A 17,486-nucleotide genomic window follows, 5' to 3' on the forward strand; every position below is an offset into this window, starting at 1 on the left:
TGTGGCACGTTGCGCAGGCTGGTGCAGGTCGGGCACAGCTAGCGTGGTGGCCTCCGAGATTGTAACAGTGTAATCTCGGAAGCCACGTGAAGCTGCATCAGCTTGTGCGGTGCTGCAGTGAGAGAGACAAGTATGATCATGATGAGCTGCTGCTTACATGCAGCTTTGCGCAGGGACGACAAAGACCGGTGTTCCTTGATGGTATATTCAATGCAGGGTTGCATGAGTTTTGAACTTTTGCCCGGAATGTGGGCCAAACGCCACCAAAAGCGATATATTTGGTGCGTAAGGGTCGAGTATTCTTTAGTTTCGGAGAAAAATTGAGTTCCTTACAGTATCTATTGGCTGGACACGTTTATTTCTATAAAACAATTTTTTAAATATGTGTATCTGTATGGGGATTTCAAGGGGATTTTCACTTACTTTGCTATATCCGTTATTTCAGTACATTGTAACAAGGTTTGACTGTACTAACTCAATGTTTCACGTTGAGTTAGTACAGTCTACTTTAGATTCAGGGATCTACTAATCTGGTTCTCAAAGATTACGACTTTGTTAACCATTCTCTACAAGTGCTGGACTTGCTAACAGGTTCTCTCTCTCTCCCCTCTCACTTTATGCATCCTCTATTCTCTCTCTCCCGTGCTGTTCTCCACTAACAACTACAACTGCTGTGTCGCTGTGCTGCCCACTAACCCCGCCTGCTGCTGCTGTTGTCGTTGCTGTCGTGGCTGACCTGTCGGGATGGGTGTGGTGGTCCCGTTGTGTGCGGCAGCTGCGTAACCCGTCAGTGCCGCTGTTTGCTTCCCACCTGGGTCTGCTGGAGCCCCAGCGTGGCGGCACGGCCAGCCCCTCTGCGGAGGAGCCAGCGTCCTCCGCGCCTGCCCCTCCTCCTGCCGTGCTCAGAGGTAACCTGTGGCTGGGAAAGGACACATGGCTTGCGCTAACACTCTAGTGCGTCAGGAGGGCGTGGATTACATGAAATGAAGAATACAGTAGACTTCCGTTAATTAAACCCTGATGAGACCGATGAAAAGGGTCGAATTATCCTGCTGGGTCGAATTCAACAAAGGGCAGAAAAAGCGCCAGAACACACTGCTGATTCTGAAAAACGGCATTTGCTGCAGGGCTAACTAGCAAAGTGGTTGGTCTAGGCGTGGGCCACCATCCTGTTTGCAATTGTTGCGGAGTTGTGTGATGAAAGCAGAATATCAAACGTGCAAAGCACCATACGGAGGACGTGCGGTTGTTCATGTAGACAGCGATAAAGTGTGGTCTGAGTGTGTTGATGCTGGACACTAGGTGTTAATAAATTTTCATTCTCTGTAGGTATAGTTCACTGGTTTCAACTTCTCATTTGTATTGCTGAAAATTGGGTGTGCATTACATTGCTACTTTGTTTAGAAGCTCTAATGTCATTAGTGTTATACTTTGAACCCATAAAAAGTGAGTACGCGTTCAATTTGGGGGCGTGTTAGAATTGGGTAAATGGTGCCAATTGAATCAGCAGTGTGTTGTGGAATTTTTTCAGCCTCTTGTTTTAATCAGCCCGGCGGATAATTCGATCAGTTTTGTCGGTCCCCATCAGGGTCAAAAACGCAGGTCGACTGTCTGCATTGGGAATATAAATGTCAGCATTGATGGAGGCAGGTCTGAGGTCCTGTTATGCCTGGAGCATGGAGTATTGTGGCCAAGTTATTGATTTTTGATGACATGGACAACGCATACTTTGTTGCTCTGGCTACCGTAGATATGGCTTTTGCTGTCGAGACATGCCCGGGTTCTGACGGCCCCTATGCGCAGCAGGCCGGTGCGGACAGTGCCATTCCTCCGGCTCAGTTTGACTGGACTTCGAGTGGCCTGGTGAACCCGTTGGAGCAGCCGGCTGCCTCGACGTTGCTGGACCTTGAGTTTCTTTCGAGCCTCTCGTCAGCCACAGTGGGCAGCAGTCCCCCGACCAGTAGTGAGTATATCTCCATGGCAGTAAAGCCTTTACTTTTTTTGAATGCATTTCTTAGAGGAAAATCTGGTGTTGCCGTCAGTGCGAGTTTGTTAGAAGGTGCTGCAGCACCATGTAAATGCCGGGATAAGAATGATCCAGCTTGTTTTAAATGTGGCTTGGACTAAAACATGTGTATGCCTGCTCAGGCAGGGCTTTCTTGGAATGACAGAGAGAGAGAGAATGACATTTATTAAAATGAAAAATAAATAAACAAAAGGTATATGTAATATTACGGGACGTGGGACATGGACATAATACGGGAGAAGCGAGGCTTTTTATGAATACTTCTTGGAATGAAGTATTCATAAAAAGCCTCGCTTCTCCCGTAAAATGTACCGCATTAATGTTTGCTCACACGATGTCGAATCAGTAAATGAAGAAGATGTTAACTTGATTGATGCCATGGCAAGTGTGGTCCTCCTCAACTTTCTTTCAAGATGGCTACCCGCTGTTGCTGTTCACAAGTAACGTAACTGTACAGCTTAGCACTATTGCTTACACCTTAAATTTAAATAAAAATGTTACATAATATTACAGAAGAAATCACGTTTTGCTTGCCATTTCAGTGGAAGCTAAACCATTGTGGCATGCAGAACGCCGCTCTCCGGACACGTCTTCAAGGTGTCCCAGCTGTTTGAAAAAGATACCAATCCAAAAACTGCACATTGCGGCTTGCCCACATGTGTGCATCAATGCCATCGTTCACCCTCTAACTTATTCTGAAAGAGCATCCTCACGGTAGTGTCTGAAATTGGGTGGCTCAGCAAAGCTAGAGGCATGTTCACCATGCACCTTCTACAGCTTAGACCACTTATAACGTAACCTGTTTACGGTGCACAACTGGCGGCAAGGCGGCCTGACTCTGACTCCTGTTTACCCTCCCATAGAACTCCATGTACAGTCGCCCACCGATCTTCCGGACCTCGTGGGGACCGAAAAATAGTCTGAAAAATCTAACAGTCCGAAAAACTCGTTCCTCCAAAAAGTAAAATTTATTAGTCTTAGAGTGGCATAAAAGATCTCTAATTATGCCCTACCTCATACTACTGCTTGAAGGCGATCAGATTTGCTTGGATTTGCGCAAGACTGACGCGTCTCCGCATGCAGTCGACAAGAGCGTCACCACGTTGGCCATCTCCATTGCCAGAGATTCGCCATAGAGATCGAAGAAACGAGCCCCGTTACTTTGCACCACTTGGCTCTCACGAAGGCACAGGAGGTAGAGCCGATCACACAAATGTGAAGCCTCACAAACACACACAAAGATGTGGCAACGTCTCCGAGATGCACATGCTCTGCAGACGCACCACGTGCAAAGCAGCAACCAAAACTTAAAAAAAAGAAAAACGGATCCTGCATTTAATGATTATGACAATAGTGCTGACTGAAAAAGAAAAGAAAAGAAAAAGTACGGTCCCCTGAAAGCATTTTGTCAGTTCAGGAAGAGCGGGCATGGCCTCCAAGACTGGAGGATGGCACGCGCTCTCTAGGTGCATTCGATTGCGCCTCACGAGGTGCTGCACCCTGGCATTCGTTCCAGCCGTGTAGCAGTGGCGCCCAGTTGAACCACTCCGTTTGTTTCAAAAGGTGCAGGAAAGGTGCACGGCTGGTTCATGATTTTGCTGCACCTACTCCGCTGTTGGTGCCGACTTGGTGCAGGCATACAAGAGCGAAGCAGCAGCGCAGCAGGCCCAGCACGCGGCGCACGCGCCATTAATACGCCGCTAACGCACGTCTGATTTGTCTACGCAAGTGCAGTTTGTATTTACGCCCCACAAGCCGGTCATACCTGCAGTTCAGGATCTTTCAAACTAACGTACTCCGTGCACATTAATCGGGCATAACATAACACCTGCACCGCATCTGCACCTTGGCATTCGTGTCGAGTGTTGCGCTGTGCCGGCACCGCAGAAATCGAGCTGCACAATTTCTGAACTTCTCATGAACCGCCGTGAAACTGGTGCACAGTGATGCAGGCGAATCGAACGGACCTTCTATTCATAGCAAGCACCTCCCAATCTTGGAGGCTATAGAGCGGGCCACTGGAACAAAATACAACACGGTGGCCTTCAAGATCGGGTAGCGTGGTTCGAAACAAGAGATTTCGTCCGGAAAATTGAACTTCGGGGCCTAAATTTGTTCGGAAAAAGCGGTTGCAAAAAAAATGCATTATCTCTATGGGAACACTAACGGTGCATTCGTGAAGTCCAGAATATCAAAGAAGTCCGAATTTTTGGTCTTAAAGATGCGGCGGCAACTGTATACACATACCGATTACAGTGCAGCCGCGTGAGATGAAATACCGGTTATAATGCAGCTCCTGCGGGAAAATCCCGCCAGCAAGTGTGGTAGCGAGCACGCTTCTTAATGAGGTGCACCCGCTGATAGGAGAGGAGAGCAACGAGGGTGATGCGGAGGAGGAGCTTGTCTTCGATGCGGAGCTCGAGCTCGAAGGAGGAGCTCGTCGGCGACCAAAGTTGTGGTTTGGTGCTGAGTCAGCGAAATGTGTTGCAATGGCTCTACGGCACATGGAAAGCGGAGAAACCACCTTGATAACGAAAGTGAGGGCACGGGCAACACTCGAATGGCGGCAACTTGGTCCGTGGCCGCCATGTTTTTGACACCGTGCATATACCGATCAGTCTGAGAAATCGGATGAGACACTGTACTGCGCCTGAAATTTCGGTCACCGTCGTTTTTTGAAAAATTATTATTACTTTTTCTGCTTGACACTGTACTGTGCCTGAAATTTCTGTCGCCGTTGTTTTTTGAAAAATTATTTTTACTTTGTCTGCTTCATGTGAAAGCCACTTAGACATTAACTGTTCAACATTCGTAAACTAAAACTGGATGCAAAACTCCCAATAGAACACTTCGATTCTCGGATATGCGCAGCTGCTTGGTCTACATGTATTGCATATGTGCAGGCTTTGAAAATCGTTGTTTTGGTTCTAGTGCGGTACTGCTTATGGTGTTTATTTGAATATAAGGCAAGGTTTTCCCCCAGAATCCTTAGCCTCAATCTCACCTCCCCCCCCGCCTCCCTTATACGCGAATTTCGCCTTATGGTGTGGCTTCACGGCATTGCGAATTTCTCATTGCAGTGTGGCTTTACCGCAGCGCGTGCCACCATGACCTGAGGCCACACCTAAAGGCAGAATCTGCAGATAACTTTCACTCCGTGTGGTAAAGCTCCCTTCCCCCTCTATTTCATGGTCGCCATTTTGCGTTCTGGCTGTGTTAGTAATGCAGCATTTCAGGAAATCCCTGCCGAGTCTGAATAATCCATCACCTACTCTGTGTCGCCTGTGTGTGCCGAGTGTGCATACTTAAGTTTTTTTTTCTTGGGTCCCCGAACTGCACCCTCGCCTTGCAATCGTGACTGCCTTATAATCGAATAAATATGGTATAGTGCGGATATTTGCGACTTCGGCGACTTATGTTATAAGTGGTCTACCCTGTAATGCTAGAGCAGTTTGTATGAGTTCGCACCTCTTGATCGTGATAGACATCATAACATTGGCGACAGTCATCAGCTGACGACAAGCAGTTCTTGCTGCTGGGAATTTGGCCACCATTTTCTCACCGTTTGTGTATCTGCTTGCTAGTGTTGTTGGTTGAAGTCTTTGAAGACTGTAGGCACTTAAGTGTTCCTTGCAGGGCTACTGTGGGCAACAGTCTTGTGACTGGTTGTAAGCTCAAGCTCACTACGCTATTTGCGAACAGCGTTTGAAATCGGGGAGGTCCGTGAAGCTTGTTAGATGCGATTCGCATATATGTTAGAGCAGCTTGGAACATTTGGGAAGAGTCTCCAAAAACTGGGCCTTAGATTATCTATAACATTTGCTCAGTTTGATTGCTGACTGCTCCTATGCATCTATTTCATCTGCAGTAAAAATTTGCATCAATTTGGAACGTGCATACAATGGCAGCAAGTGTTAATGTGGCGGTGTTTAACCCAGGGAGGTTAACTTGAACAAGTTCTGTAGCGTTGGGAATGCAGAGTGCTGAAGATATGCAATGCCACAATGGCACTTTTTGTCCAAACGAAACACAGTTGGTGGAGTACACATCGCTACAATTATCATTCACTAAGGTATAACAGGAGCCAGTGGGAATGCTGCGCTCTCTTTATTTTTTCACCAGAATAGACTGCCTGGATACTTGGTTCATGATTAATAACTTGCACTGCATGAGACATGCAGAGACACATGCGCACACACGGCCTTACTAAATGTGTGTACATATATTTCTTAGCACCATTAATCAGTGCTGTGTGTGTCTGTGTGTCTACCTGTGTCCCGTCATCATGCGCTGAAAGTTATTGGTCTCTCCATTTTTTTTATTGCACAAGGTGGCCACCTCATAAGGTGTACCTCACATAAAAAACGGAGTGCTATGATACTGAAGACTGTGGTTCACTGTTGTTGACAACCAGGTCTGGAGAAAGAATTCCTGGAGTTGAGTGGTTCTGCAGCAGCACCAGTGTCGTCGCAGTCCTCCTGCCCCGTCGAAGCTGCAGGAGCTGTTGCGGAACAACGTGTCCACCCTGTCATCAACACGCCGTCGGCCCTCGCTGCTCAGCGGCGAAGCCCAGGCCATCTTGGACAGACTCCCGGACCTGTCGTTTATGCAGGCGCGCGTGCTCATGTTTCCGGTGCACTTGGACTGATCCTTATGTACGAATGTGTCAGGCCTGAAAGCAACTGTCCCCGGTTTTACAATGTAGGGGAGAGGAACTTGACACGGCCCTCAACTCATGCATCTGTAGCATGAGCTAATGAATGAATTTAGAAGTAGTGCTCGGCCAATTGGCAGGGCCATCTGTTGCGTCGAGAAGAGGTTGTGCTACGTCGACGATTCCATTCTTCGATTTGTTTGAATGTGTTCGGCATGTTTTAATTCATGTCATCAGTGCACATTCTTTCCTGCGAGGAGTATTTAGGAATTAAATGTATGCGTATGTGTTTCCTACCACCGATAATTTATTTCGTTTGTGTGAAGAGCAAGAGCACAAGTGGCAAACTACTAGTGTTTGGGGGGTGTGGTCTATTAGATAAGGGAACATGTACTACGTGAGCGCAGCGCACATTATCAGTGCTTTCCATATCCGGGCACATAAATACAACTTGGTGCTTTGATCATCTGTCTGTAAGGGCTAAAAAGAGTAAAGCTTCTGCCTTTGCACCTGTTTGTGTTCTTGTATTTTCTCAGCTCTTTCGGTGCTTAAGTGCTTACCTAATAAAGTTAGAATAGCGGAATATGGTGGTGGTGGTGGTTTGCAGGTGGGCCAATTGCCCATCTGCAAACCTTGCTATGGAATCGGCAAGCCATGATCTGTTGTCCTTTATCTGTCTCAGTGGGCCTTTTTTTTTGCTTATGCAGTAAAAGAGACTATTATGGAAATATAACAATGCATATTTCATGTAATATTTGTTGGACCTTCTTTCACGGCAGTAATGTGTTCCAAGGATTATTAAAAGACATTAAGGCTGATGAGTTGAGGCGAATCAGCTCGTTTTTCAAGGCGCATCTAAACAAGGTTGGATGTCGGGAATCAATGCGCACATTGTGGTTTAGGTTTCACAGGAATTGTGCAATATAAAGATTTGAGCAGTGTTTCCGAGATAGTGAAGCAGCTGCTGTCACTGCTAGCGCAGCTTTTGAGGCGCTGCTGCTAGTTTCACTTTGTTCACCCCAAAAATGCTGTTGGAGCAGTTGTAGCCACACCAGTGTTTTGTCTTGTTCCCGTTGAGGTTCCTTACTGCTGCGGTCCTCTTCCCTGTCTTTGTCATCATTTAGAGATAGTCTTTCTACATGGCTTGCTGGAAATGCATTTTATTTTTTTTTTCCAGGAAATTTCTTGCTTGTGACAAGTGCTAGGTTTGACAAGACACAGCCTCTGATATTGTTGTGACATACGAAGCCCTAGTATTGCTAGCGCGAGTTACCGCATTGACGCGATCTGCTGTTAATGCATTGCCATTCCGACCAAAAGGACTGTTTGCATATCGTAGTTGCTGTAAAAATGTACTTGTTCATTATTTTTTTGTTGCGGTTTTAACGTAGATCATGTGACGATCTGCATTGCGCCCGGCCAACAAACCGCCCCAAAGTGTCCGTTGTGCAGCTGTCGCTGTGAAAGCTCAGGGCAAGCCTGCAATAAAAGGTTTCACGGGAGAGCTGCTGTTCATGTTGTCCTGTCTGCTTTCAGGTACATCCGTGACAAGGTGCTAATATAGACAATTACATCCTGAGAAATCAGTGCAAGCTATGCCTGCAAAACCGCACTGCACCTAAATTAAATGTAATGTGCTAAAACAGCAATTTGATTATAAAGCACCCCTTAGCGTGGGACTCTGGATTAATTTTCACCTCCTGGGATTCTTTAAGTTGCACCTAAATCTAAGTACACAATTTTTTTTTTCATTTCGGCCCCATTGAAATGTGGCCACCGTGGCCAGGAATAGAAGCTGTGACTTCAAGCTCAGCAACAGGGTGCCATGACCACTACGCTACTGGGGCGGGTCGTACTGCACCTGCATTTTGTGCCTCCACGCTCCAAACCAGCCCTTGAGATGCTGATATTGAAAGTTCGCCTCGGTCATGACACCACCGAAATGAGCAAATAAGATTGGCAGGCACATCTCCACTGTGTAAAGAGACAACCCTGACTCATCAAAACGAAAGTGAGAGAAGAGACAGTAAATTAGATGCAATGGATGGAAATAAAAGTCTATGGAGACTTACGAATGCGGCAAGAAAGATATCAGGAGGGAAGATCTACAAAAACGCGAAGGGCAGTACCTGAGCTGGCTGCCTGATGCCGAAATTGTACCCAAGCCAATTCGCAACAGAATAAGGCATGTGTCTGCTGCAGTGTAAGTCGAGAAACGGCTCTGTACATTCTAATCGAATGCCAAGACATTCACCCAGAAAGTCCCGTAGGGGATGTTCCCCTTCCAGGAGTGCTGGGATTGAAAACAGATGGAAGCGGTCTGGTAAGGGGTCGAGATAAGGTAGAGACGTTTAGACTGTTAGTGGAAAAAAATCCGGGAAGAGATTGGTAGCACGAGTGTTGTTACTAGCATAGTTAACTATGATAGGTGGTGTCCTAAACCTGACGTCTATGACGTGTTTCCGGCTCCCGAAATTGTGTCCTGCGCCTTCAACCAACAAAAGCATAGCCTTTAAGACCCGCATTTTAAATACAGAGGGCGCCATACTATGAGGCGTGAATAAAAATAGCAAAATGATCGAGGAGAGATAGGCAGAATGCTATACCAAGATAGATGTAAAACCTGATTAGCTGAAGCATGCTAGGTGTCATTGGTCGTCACCCCGTTTCAAAGCGGATGAAAGGATTCAACGCCAGTGTCTCTTCATAGGTGGTGAGCAATAAAGGCGAGAGGTCCTGAAGGGAGACAGCAGAAAAATAAATTCAGTTGTCTATTGGAACTCATGCTGTCGAGTCATCTCTCCATGAACCCACATCCCTACTGTTATATTCATTTGTTCAATAAAAACTGTTTCACTATAACGAGGTTTGTCATAACCCAAGATTTATATGATTAGCACCTTGCATTTTGCCGTAAATGTGATAATTTTTGCTTCCAAAAAGATATATTTAGGCGAATAGCTTTCTTCGGGAGCCGCACGTGTTTCCTTACGTAGACCCCACATCCTCGGCCAGGCGGCGCCACTGCGCCTGGCTAGAGCACGGGCGTTACTGTTAACATACCGCGCTAGCGCTACAATCAACGGGAGAGAAACGTTGAGCGAGAGCACGCTCGCTGCTGTTCAACATACAGCGCTAGGGCCACAAGCAACGGGAGAGAGAGTACGCTCGCTGCTGTTAACATACAGCACCAGAGCCACAAGAAGGGGGGGGGGGGGGGAGAAAGAATAAACGTTGAGAGAGACCGAGCACGCTCGCTGCTGCTAACATACAGCACTAGCGCCATAAGAAGGGGGAGAGAGGAACGTTGAGAGAGACAGAGCGCGCTTGTAAAACCCCTTGATCTTGAAAGTTGCGACACTCTCCTCCGCGCGCGTGCTTTCCTCCTCAATTCTCCTCGCCCGCCGGCGGCACGCGCTGCGCACGGCACGCTATTGCGCCTGGGCTCCCGCGGACGGGCCGCAGAATTCGATGGAGGCGCATTATTTTGGGCCAGTTGCGTGCCCCAGTAGTGTAGAATATTTTGAAAAATGGTGATAACAGCATGGAGAATGCTGAAGGCAACGTTTATGAGGAGGTTGGTTTCAACTTAAAGCCGTGCGAATAACACACACTGATGTAAAAGGAGCTTTGAGGCGAGTTCTATACTCCAGTTATTTTTTCTGCCACATGATACGCTGCTTTACTTTTTGCATCTGATCTAGTATTGCTTGTGGTAGATCGCTCCATGTTTGGCAGTTTTTTCTTGTATGTGCGCGCATGTGCACAGCAGGTATTATATTCAGTGTGCCCTCTTATAATGAATTACTGGCGAGAGCATCGTCCGTCCATGTGTTTGTCTCAATGTCAAAGTAGCTTTTGCGCTGTGGTTTCTGCATTGAATAGGACGGTTGCGCAATTTCAGTGTGATGAAGCGGTGCCGGCAGCCACTCATCACCCACAATAACAGAATCTGAGGAAAGGTATTTACTGATTATTCTTTAGGCGTCGGTGTCAATGAAGCTTAAAAAATACTCGGTATACCTATGGGAGAAGGCATTCTATATTTTTAGGCAAAAGAAACGCCTCTGGAAAAGGTATTTGTATAGTTCACACCAATATACCGTTAAATTATGTAGTAGGATAGTTAAAATTGTGATTTTGATTAGACATCAGAAAACATTTATCACACAAAAAACAAAAAGAATGGTCAGTAAGATGCTTTATTTTCGTGCACGCGCAAGAAACGTTATTTGACAAGATACAGATAACGTAGAAGAGTATCATATAATATTCAGAATGAGAAACAGTGCTAGTGTACAAATATGCCATGCAGTACGGATGGCAGCTGATAAAAAGACATGCTCAAGAAAACACAACAGTAGTAACATTACGCCATGGCACAAACCTACACCGTTTAATACATGATAAAGCAGTATCAGTGCGGCCCAAAGTTGACGGGCAATTGGTTCTTGCGCTAAGAGCTTGTCCTTTCCAAAAAGCGGCTCTGTTGCGATCAAAACGACACTCCAGGTGTAAGAGATAGCACGTTTTCTTTGGAGCCGAGCCACTATTTGCAAAGAATATGCCATGCGCGGATGCTCAGGAGATTCGTTTCATACTGGGCGCGCATGCACAATCGAGTCCTTAATTTTAAGAGCTCTATAGTTGGATACAGCCCAAGAACGAAGTGGCAAACACCCCTCAAAGCGTGTCTTCCAACCAAGGGTATCGACCGTTTGTCATGACGTCCTGCTTAATCCCCTAGCGTGACATCGCAGTTGGCTGGTACGAGCTTCTTCGAAATACCATTAACCGCAACATCATTACTATTGGCCGCTGCCGTTTACCGGATTGAAGGTAAATGAGGTAAAAAGGTTTTTGAGTTCTATCCCAGTGTAGTTGATGAAAAGCGCAAGTGACATTTACAAAATAGCTGTATATATGCAGTGAACATTGGTGAGCTTGGCTTCATATGCCACACAAAAAGCTGGCTTAACTGGTATAAGTGACGTCGCGAGTCTGACGTTTGACTGCTAAGCATTCTTCGAAGGCTTAGGTAAAGCATTCGACTTAATAGAGGCAGCTGGAGCCCCTTTATGTCTTTACGTCACCCACTCACGCATGCATGGCAGCCCAGTTCAAAGCAAACTCAAGAACTGAAAAAGATCACCAGGTGTCCTTAGCTATCGCCTAAGAGACTCGAATGCGAGTCTTGTAAGATCTACTGTAATTCACCTCAATCCACACTAATCCACCTTCACGCACTTTATTCGACCTTAACCCACTCTAACCCTCCTTAATACACCTTGATAGACCTTAATCCACCTCAATGCACCCTAATCGTCCTTAATCCACCTTATTCAACCTTAATCCACCCTAATCCTCCTTAACACACTTTAATCGACCTTTATCCATCTTAATCTTCGTTCGTGCACGTTAATCGACGTTAATCCACCCTAATCCTCCTTATTATATTTTGATCCACCCTAATCCAGCTTAATCCGCCTTAATCGACCCTAGCCCTCCTTATTTAACCTTAATCCATCTTAATCAACTTTAAACACCTTAATACAATCGTTAATCAGTCATGAATTTACTCTGCTAATCATTAATAATTTATAATACACGGCTGGACATGATTTGACTCGCTTCTGGCCTTCATTAGGTCACGTTACTTTCTGTACCTCAAACGCTCACCTTGAAACATATCCAACTAAGGGTCTCGCCTTAACATGTAGACTAGCTGGCGCTCATCACCTGCAATACCATGGGTATACTTGCCACTATTTTTTTTGGCCCTGCATTCATTGTATTTAAGTGACTGACACACAGATCGAAGTAAGCTGTAAATAGCTCCTCTGCAAGCTGCTATTTCGATTTTCAGTAAAAGAGGCAACGGATCCTAACAATCACGAAAAGTGCAATCGAGAGGCTGTATCTTCGGGTATATTTGTTCAGTGGAAATCAGAATCTATAGTGCTGCATTTCCGATTGAATAAGAGTTGACGACGTGCGAGGTGATGGAGTCCCTGCAGAATATTCAGCATTCTGAGGAGAACCCCATTTTTATGCAACGTACAAATTGCCGCAGCAAAAACGCTAATGAGCAGGCCGGAAGAATTGAAAAAATGCAGCATTAGGGCATGCTTTGATACGAGCAATAAGAAAGGCGCCTTACCTCGCAAACAACGCTGTTCCTTGTCAGAACAAAGTTCTTTCGGCCAATGTTGTGCAGCCACTGCTTCTTGCGCAAGCCATCACGCTTTCCTTGCGGTATCGTAAAAACTGCATAGCCATCAGCACGCTTCTTGCTGCAGTTATATGCGCAGCAGCACGGCATAGCGCCAGCAGAGAGTGCACGAAACAGCGTGCAATGTTAGCGTGCGACTTTCTCTATACGCCGAGCCAGCCGAGCTGAGGCGCAACATGGCGCGAACGAAAAAGCAAAACACAAGCAAAACGCAAGCTCCGCTCGTTTCCAATGGCAACAACAGGGAGACCAATCATTGTGCAGGAAAACGGGCGCAAGACCGTCTGCCGCGGAGGGGACTCGCGAGGGGCGAGGAGGAGGCGAGGAGGTCGCGCGCCGGCGGCAGAGTACAAAGAGTGGCGGTACTTTCCTACATCAAGGGACTTTACGCGCTTGCTGCTGACAGCGCCAGCGCCACAAGCAACGGGAGAGAGAGCACGCTTGCTGCTGTTAACATTCAGCGCTAGCGCCACAAGCAAAGGGAGAGAAAGAAACGTTAGAAGAGACAGCACGCTCGTTGCTTACAGCGCTAATTAGCGCCACAAGCAACGGGAGAGAGAGAGAGACGGAGCACGCTTGCTGCTGACAGTAGTAGTAGTGACAGCGCTAGCGCCACAAACAACGGGAGAGAGAAACGTCGAGAGAGAGAGAGCACGCTCGCTGCGGTTCAACATACAGCGAGCAACTGGAGAGGGAGAGCACGCTCGCTGCTGTTCAACATGCAGCGCTAGCACCACAAGCAACGAGAGAAAGAACACGCGCACTGCCTGCTCTCTGGCGAGGGGACATCTTGCTTATATTCTTGCTTGTTGGGCTAGCGCTTAACGTTGGTAATATTGGTAATATCGATGAATGATTAATGGATAAAATGCATCCTGCAAAAAGATTAATCTTCATCGGTATTCACCTTTCATTTAATCGACCTTATCGATTAGACCTGTTTGATTAATTGTTTTCGAGAGTTTGATAGGAGTGGTGCGAAAATTTTGAAATCGTACTGGAATGGCGGCGCACGAGCAGTGATTACGCGGCGGTTGTATAGCGATGGTCGACTGTTTTTCTGAGCACCCAGTGCATGAGCCAGCGACTACCCTCTCTTCCCCCACATGGCACACGCCACCACACCGCTCGAAGCCGGAGGCTTGAAATGCCCTCGCAATTCAAGGCATATCTATAGTGCCACGTAGTAGTGACTATGACAAAAGATGTCGCAGTTTCGCACGAAAGGCGAAGCATCAATTGCGTTAGCAAATTAGTAGAGAGCTATAAGGAGTAGGGATAGTAATTTTATCGGCAGCATAAACTTGACACATTCGCTTACTATCTGAATTAACAAGCGTGGTGTCATCGCGCACAAGCAAACACGATTGCGCACAAGCAATCACGCTGGATGACCGCATACAACCACTGTCAAAACGCTGGCGTGGGGAAGCGCAGCTGCCGCAGCGAGCGAAGGTTCCTGTGGTCTATGTCGCTTCAACTGAAATTCAGCGGCGAATGCACAGCGCACACAAAGGTTAGAGCCGTGTGGAGATTGCTTGCAAGACACGGTGCGCGCGACAACACCGACAGCCCGTACCGGCGCAAAGTACAAGAACGCATTTGTTGGCAGAGTAGAAGCCGCCCCCCCTCTCCTTCCCACGCTGCCTTCCCGCTTTGCTCCTTTCGCGTGGGAGATTGCGTCGACAGTTCCCCTTGCGCCCGGTTACAAGATACGCATTTGGTGCCGCAGCACAGCGTCGCCCTCCCTCCCTCCCTCCTATACTCCGACGGCCTTTCGCGAGACGGAAGTAGCGTTTGCTCTCCGTCGTTCGTTCGCGCTCCGTGATAGCGTGCGTGTACCGCGCACCTTCACTCGCACATACGGCGCGCGGCGACGATTTTATCGCCCTTGCACTTTATACGGAACCTCACGGCGACGGCGACGCCGACGACGATGCCGACGGCATAAATCCGCTTGAAGTGTCCATATAATTGATATCGCAATAAAACAGCAGCAAAACTGTGAATGACGAAACTAGCTTTTTATTGGGGGAACGTGTGCCCATAAAAATGAGCTACACTCAAAGAACAACGAAAGCGGCGAACACAGTCAGCGATCGTCGGAACTCTGATCAGCAGGTGAAGCGCGTCGGCTTTTATACATGTCATCGGAGGTTCCAGAGCAATCGCTGGTGCCCGCGTGTCTTCCAGAAAGTACTAGACAATTCGCGTAGCGCATAAATGCAAAAAGATTACACAATGTTCGGTTACAACAGACAGCGGATAGAAGCATGCATCAATAACATAAAAAAAAAACACTTCCGATACATGTAGGTGCGTCCTGCGCTGAGCGATAACATTGGTTAGATGGTGAAACGCGGTTACCCGAGAAACATAAGTACACGTGTCAATACCCCTCCCCCCCCCCACTCCTTAAAAAAAAATCAAAGCCCCTTTCTTAAAGAAAGATGGTTGAACGCGAAGCTTTTGCCCATGCAAACTGAATCAAAGTCCAACGGCCATCCCAACGAATCCAAGAAATGCTGAGCGACCCGATGCGATGCGTATGTGATTTGATTGCTTGTTTAGGATTGTATTTTTTGAACGTAGAAGTTGAATAAAGATGCATTTCGGTAAGTTGCATAGCCTTATTTTAGATCATGTAGCTGTTTATTACATGCACACACTCACACCTTTACGGATGACTCTACACTTGCACAGTATTGCCTTGTGATCGCTATGGTAGACGATCAGAGGCTCTGCCATTGCCGATACACGGACTACAGTTTATATTCGCAGTTGTACTGATAAGAACAATGGGAATTGCAACGCCACGCTACCCAGACGAACTGTATATGTCTGCATTGCATTACGCGCGTCACGCAATGCATTCCCGGCCGTCACCATGGGGAGGCCGCGGGTGCAGCGCACGGCAAAAGAGGCTGCCGTGCGCGAACGTAAGCGCGAGCGCGATCGTGCCCGTAAGGCCGATCCCGTGTATCGGACACGGCAGATATACAGTTCGTCTGGGTAGCGGGGCGTTGCAGTTGTCATGGTTCTTAGAGGTACAACTGCGAATGTAAACTGTAGTGTTCTACGATACGTACTCGTATGTCGTGCGCCGTTGTTCTATTGTGTGCGCAGATAGTTCCATTGTGTAAGTTGGCTTTCCTGCTGTGCGTTTTCGGCGCTCATGGACGAATCAGTGAGACATAGAAAGCTTCGCTTTAAAGCTTCGTCCCGATGCTTCAAACACGAAAGCGAAATAAAAGCCGCGGATAAAGGAATATCAGTAACCCCTCCCCTGTCGAGGAGATGACGGTAAGCGAAACTTGTCGTGTGTTTCTTCGGTGTTCCTCCGAACGAATTGCACTGACGAGCACCACGTTGTGCTCGAATCACAACCTGTCACACGCACTGCAGCTGGCTCCGGTGTTCCCTTTCCGAAACCTCGCCGTCGCACCGGGGAAGTTGGCGCTAGCGTTGCCGAGGCGTACACCACCGTTGTAGGGTTCCTGGAGGGCTAGACGACTCTGACGTTTGGCCTCAACATCACGCTCCCGCAACACGGGGTCGTCGGCTCTTCACTGACGTTTGGCCTCAATGTCGTGCTCCCTCAACGGGGTAAAAACGCATAAAATTACGCACTCATAATTTTATTTTTGTGGTTACCGCCTTATTTAGGTAATTGGGAAAGTTCGCAGTGCGAACTATTTGTAGCCTCGCGGAGGAACAGTGGCTCGCGGTGATGAGGGCGTGGGCGCGGGCTTCACTGCAGACTAAAGTTGTATCCGACTATATATAGTGTGCCAACCCAGATGACACAAAAAAACATCCTAAAGATATCATAAGGATGTCCGATTTGGGATACAGGTACATCCCAGGGATGTCCCATTTAAAACCTGATAACATCCCAAGTAATACAAAAGAGACTTTTCTGGGATGCCCCAGACTGGGAGGTTGTTGGGAACTTCGTGTGAGGTTTTTGGGACCTTCCTGGGAGGTTATTGGGATCTCTGGTAGTTTTCTTTAAATGCGAAGCATTTCTTGCCGGCGGCTCTGTCCGTCCCTCCTGCGTCCCACACCCCCACAGCGCATGAGCGTCCCCTCCCCCTCTCTCTCCTCTCCGACGCTCCCCCTTTCTCTCCTCTAGGAATCCTCTACGGAGCGGCGCCCGCATGCCACACCCACACAGTGCATGCGCGTCCCCCCTCTCTCTCCTCTCCTACGCTCCCCCTTTCTCTCCTCTAGGAATCAGGAGCGGCGCGCACGACATGTGGTGCGACAGCTGCATACTCCGCTCGGGGCGCCACGGTAGTTCCGCAGTATGAAAATGACGGAGCGCGCACGCCTCCTTCTCTCTCCTGTGCAGCGCCGCAATGAGCGCTCGGGCCGCTGCCGCGAAACCATCTCCTGCTCAAGCTAACCATCTCCCCGATGTTTCGCATCCACACATGGTTCCCTTTAGCGGGAGATGGAGTAATTTTGTTTCTTTTCTTAACGGCTTCACACTTTTATGGGACGGCAATTATGTCAAATATAACTAACGCTGCTGAAACCCAGAAACAAGTATACAGCAGGAAGTGCTCACC

At 47.6% G+C, this 17,486-nt stretch overlaps 1 protein-coding gene across 7 annotated transcripts in view; it reads left to right on the top strand.

Moving 5' to 3' along the window:
• LOC119458261 (aftiphilin-like) overlaps positions 1 to 17,486 on the top strand; it is a 37,782-nt gene that overhangs the window by 17,604 nt on the left and 2,692 nt on the right. For 3 of the 7 annotated variants that reach the window (XM_037720090.2, XM_049670950.1, XM_049670951.1), the window contains 2 exons: positions 1,804 to 1,963; positions 6,441 to 8,184. In XM_037720090.2, coding sequence (XP_037576018.1) covers positions 1,804 to 1,963; positions 6,441 to 6,778 — 498 coding nt within the window. In that variant the 3' untranslated portion in view covers positions 6,779 to 8,184. Of the gene's footprint in view, positions 1 to 775; positions 1,357 to 1,803; positions 1,964 to 6,440; positions 8,185 to 17,486 lie in introns of those variants that run through there. The other 4 variants (XR_007467930.1, XM_049670952.1, XM_037720089.2 and 1 more) reach the window with 4 other exon arrangements.

The sequence above is a fragment of the Dermacentor silvarum genome, chromosome 7 (genome assembly GCF_013339745.2).
Source record: "Dermacentor silvarum isolate Dsil-2018 chromosome 7, BIME_Dsil_1.4, whole genome shotgun sequence".
NCBI classification, from domain to species: Eukaryota; Metazoa; Arthropoda; class Arachnida; order Ixodida; family Ixodidae; genus Dermacentor; species Dermacentor silvarum.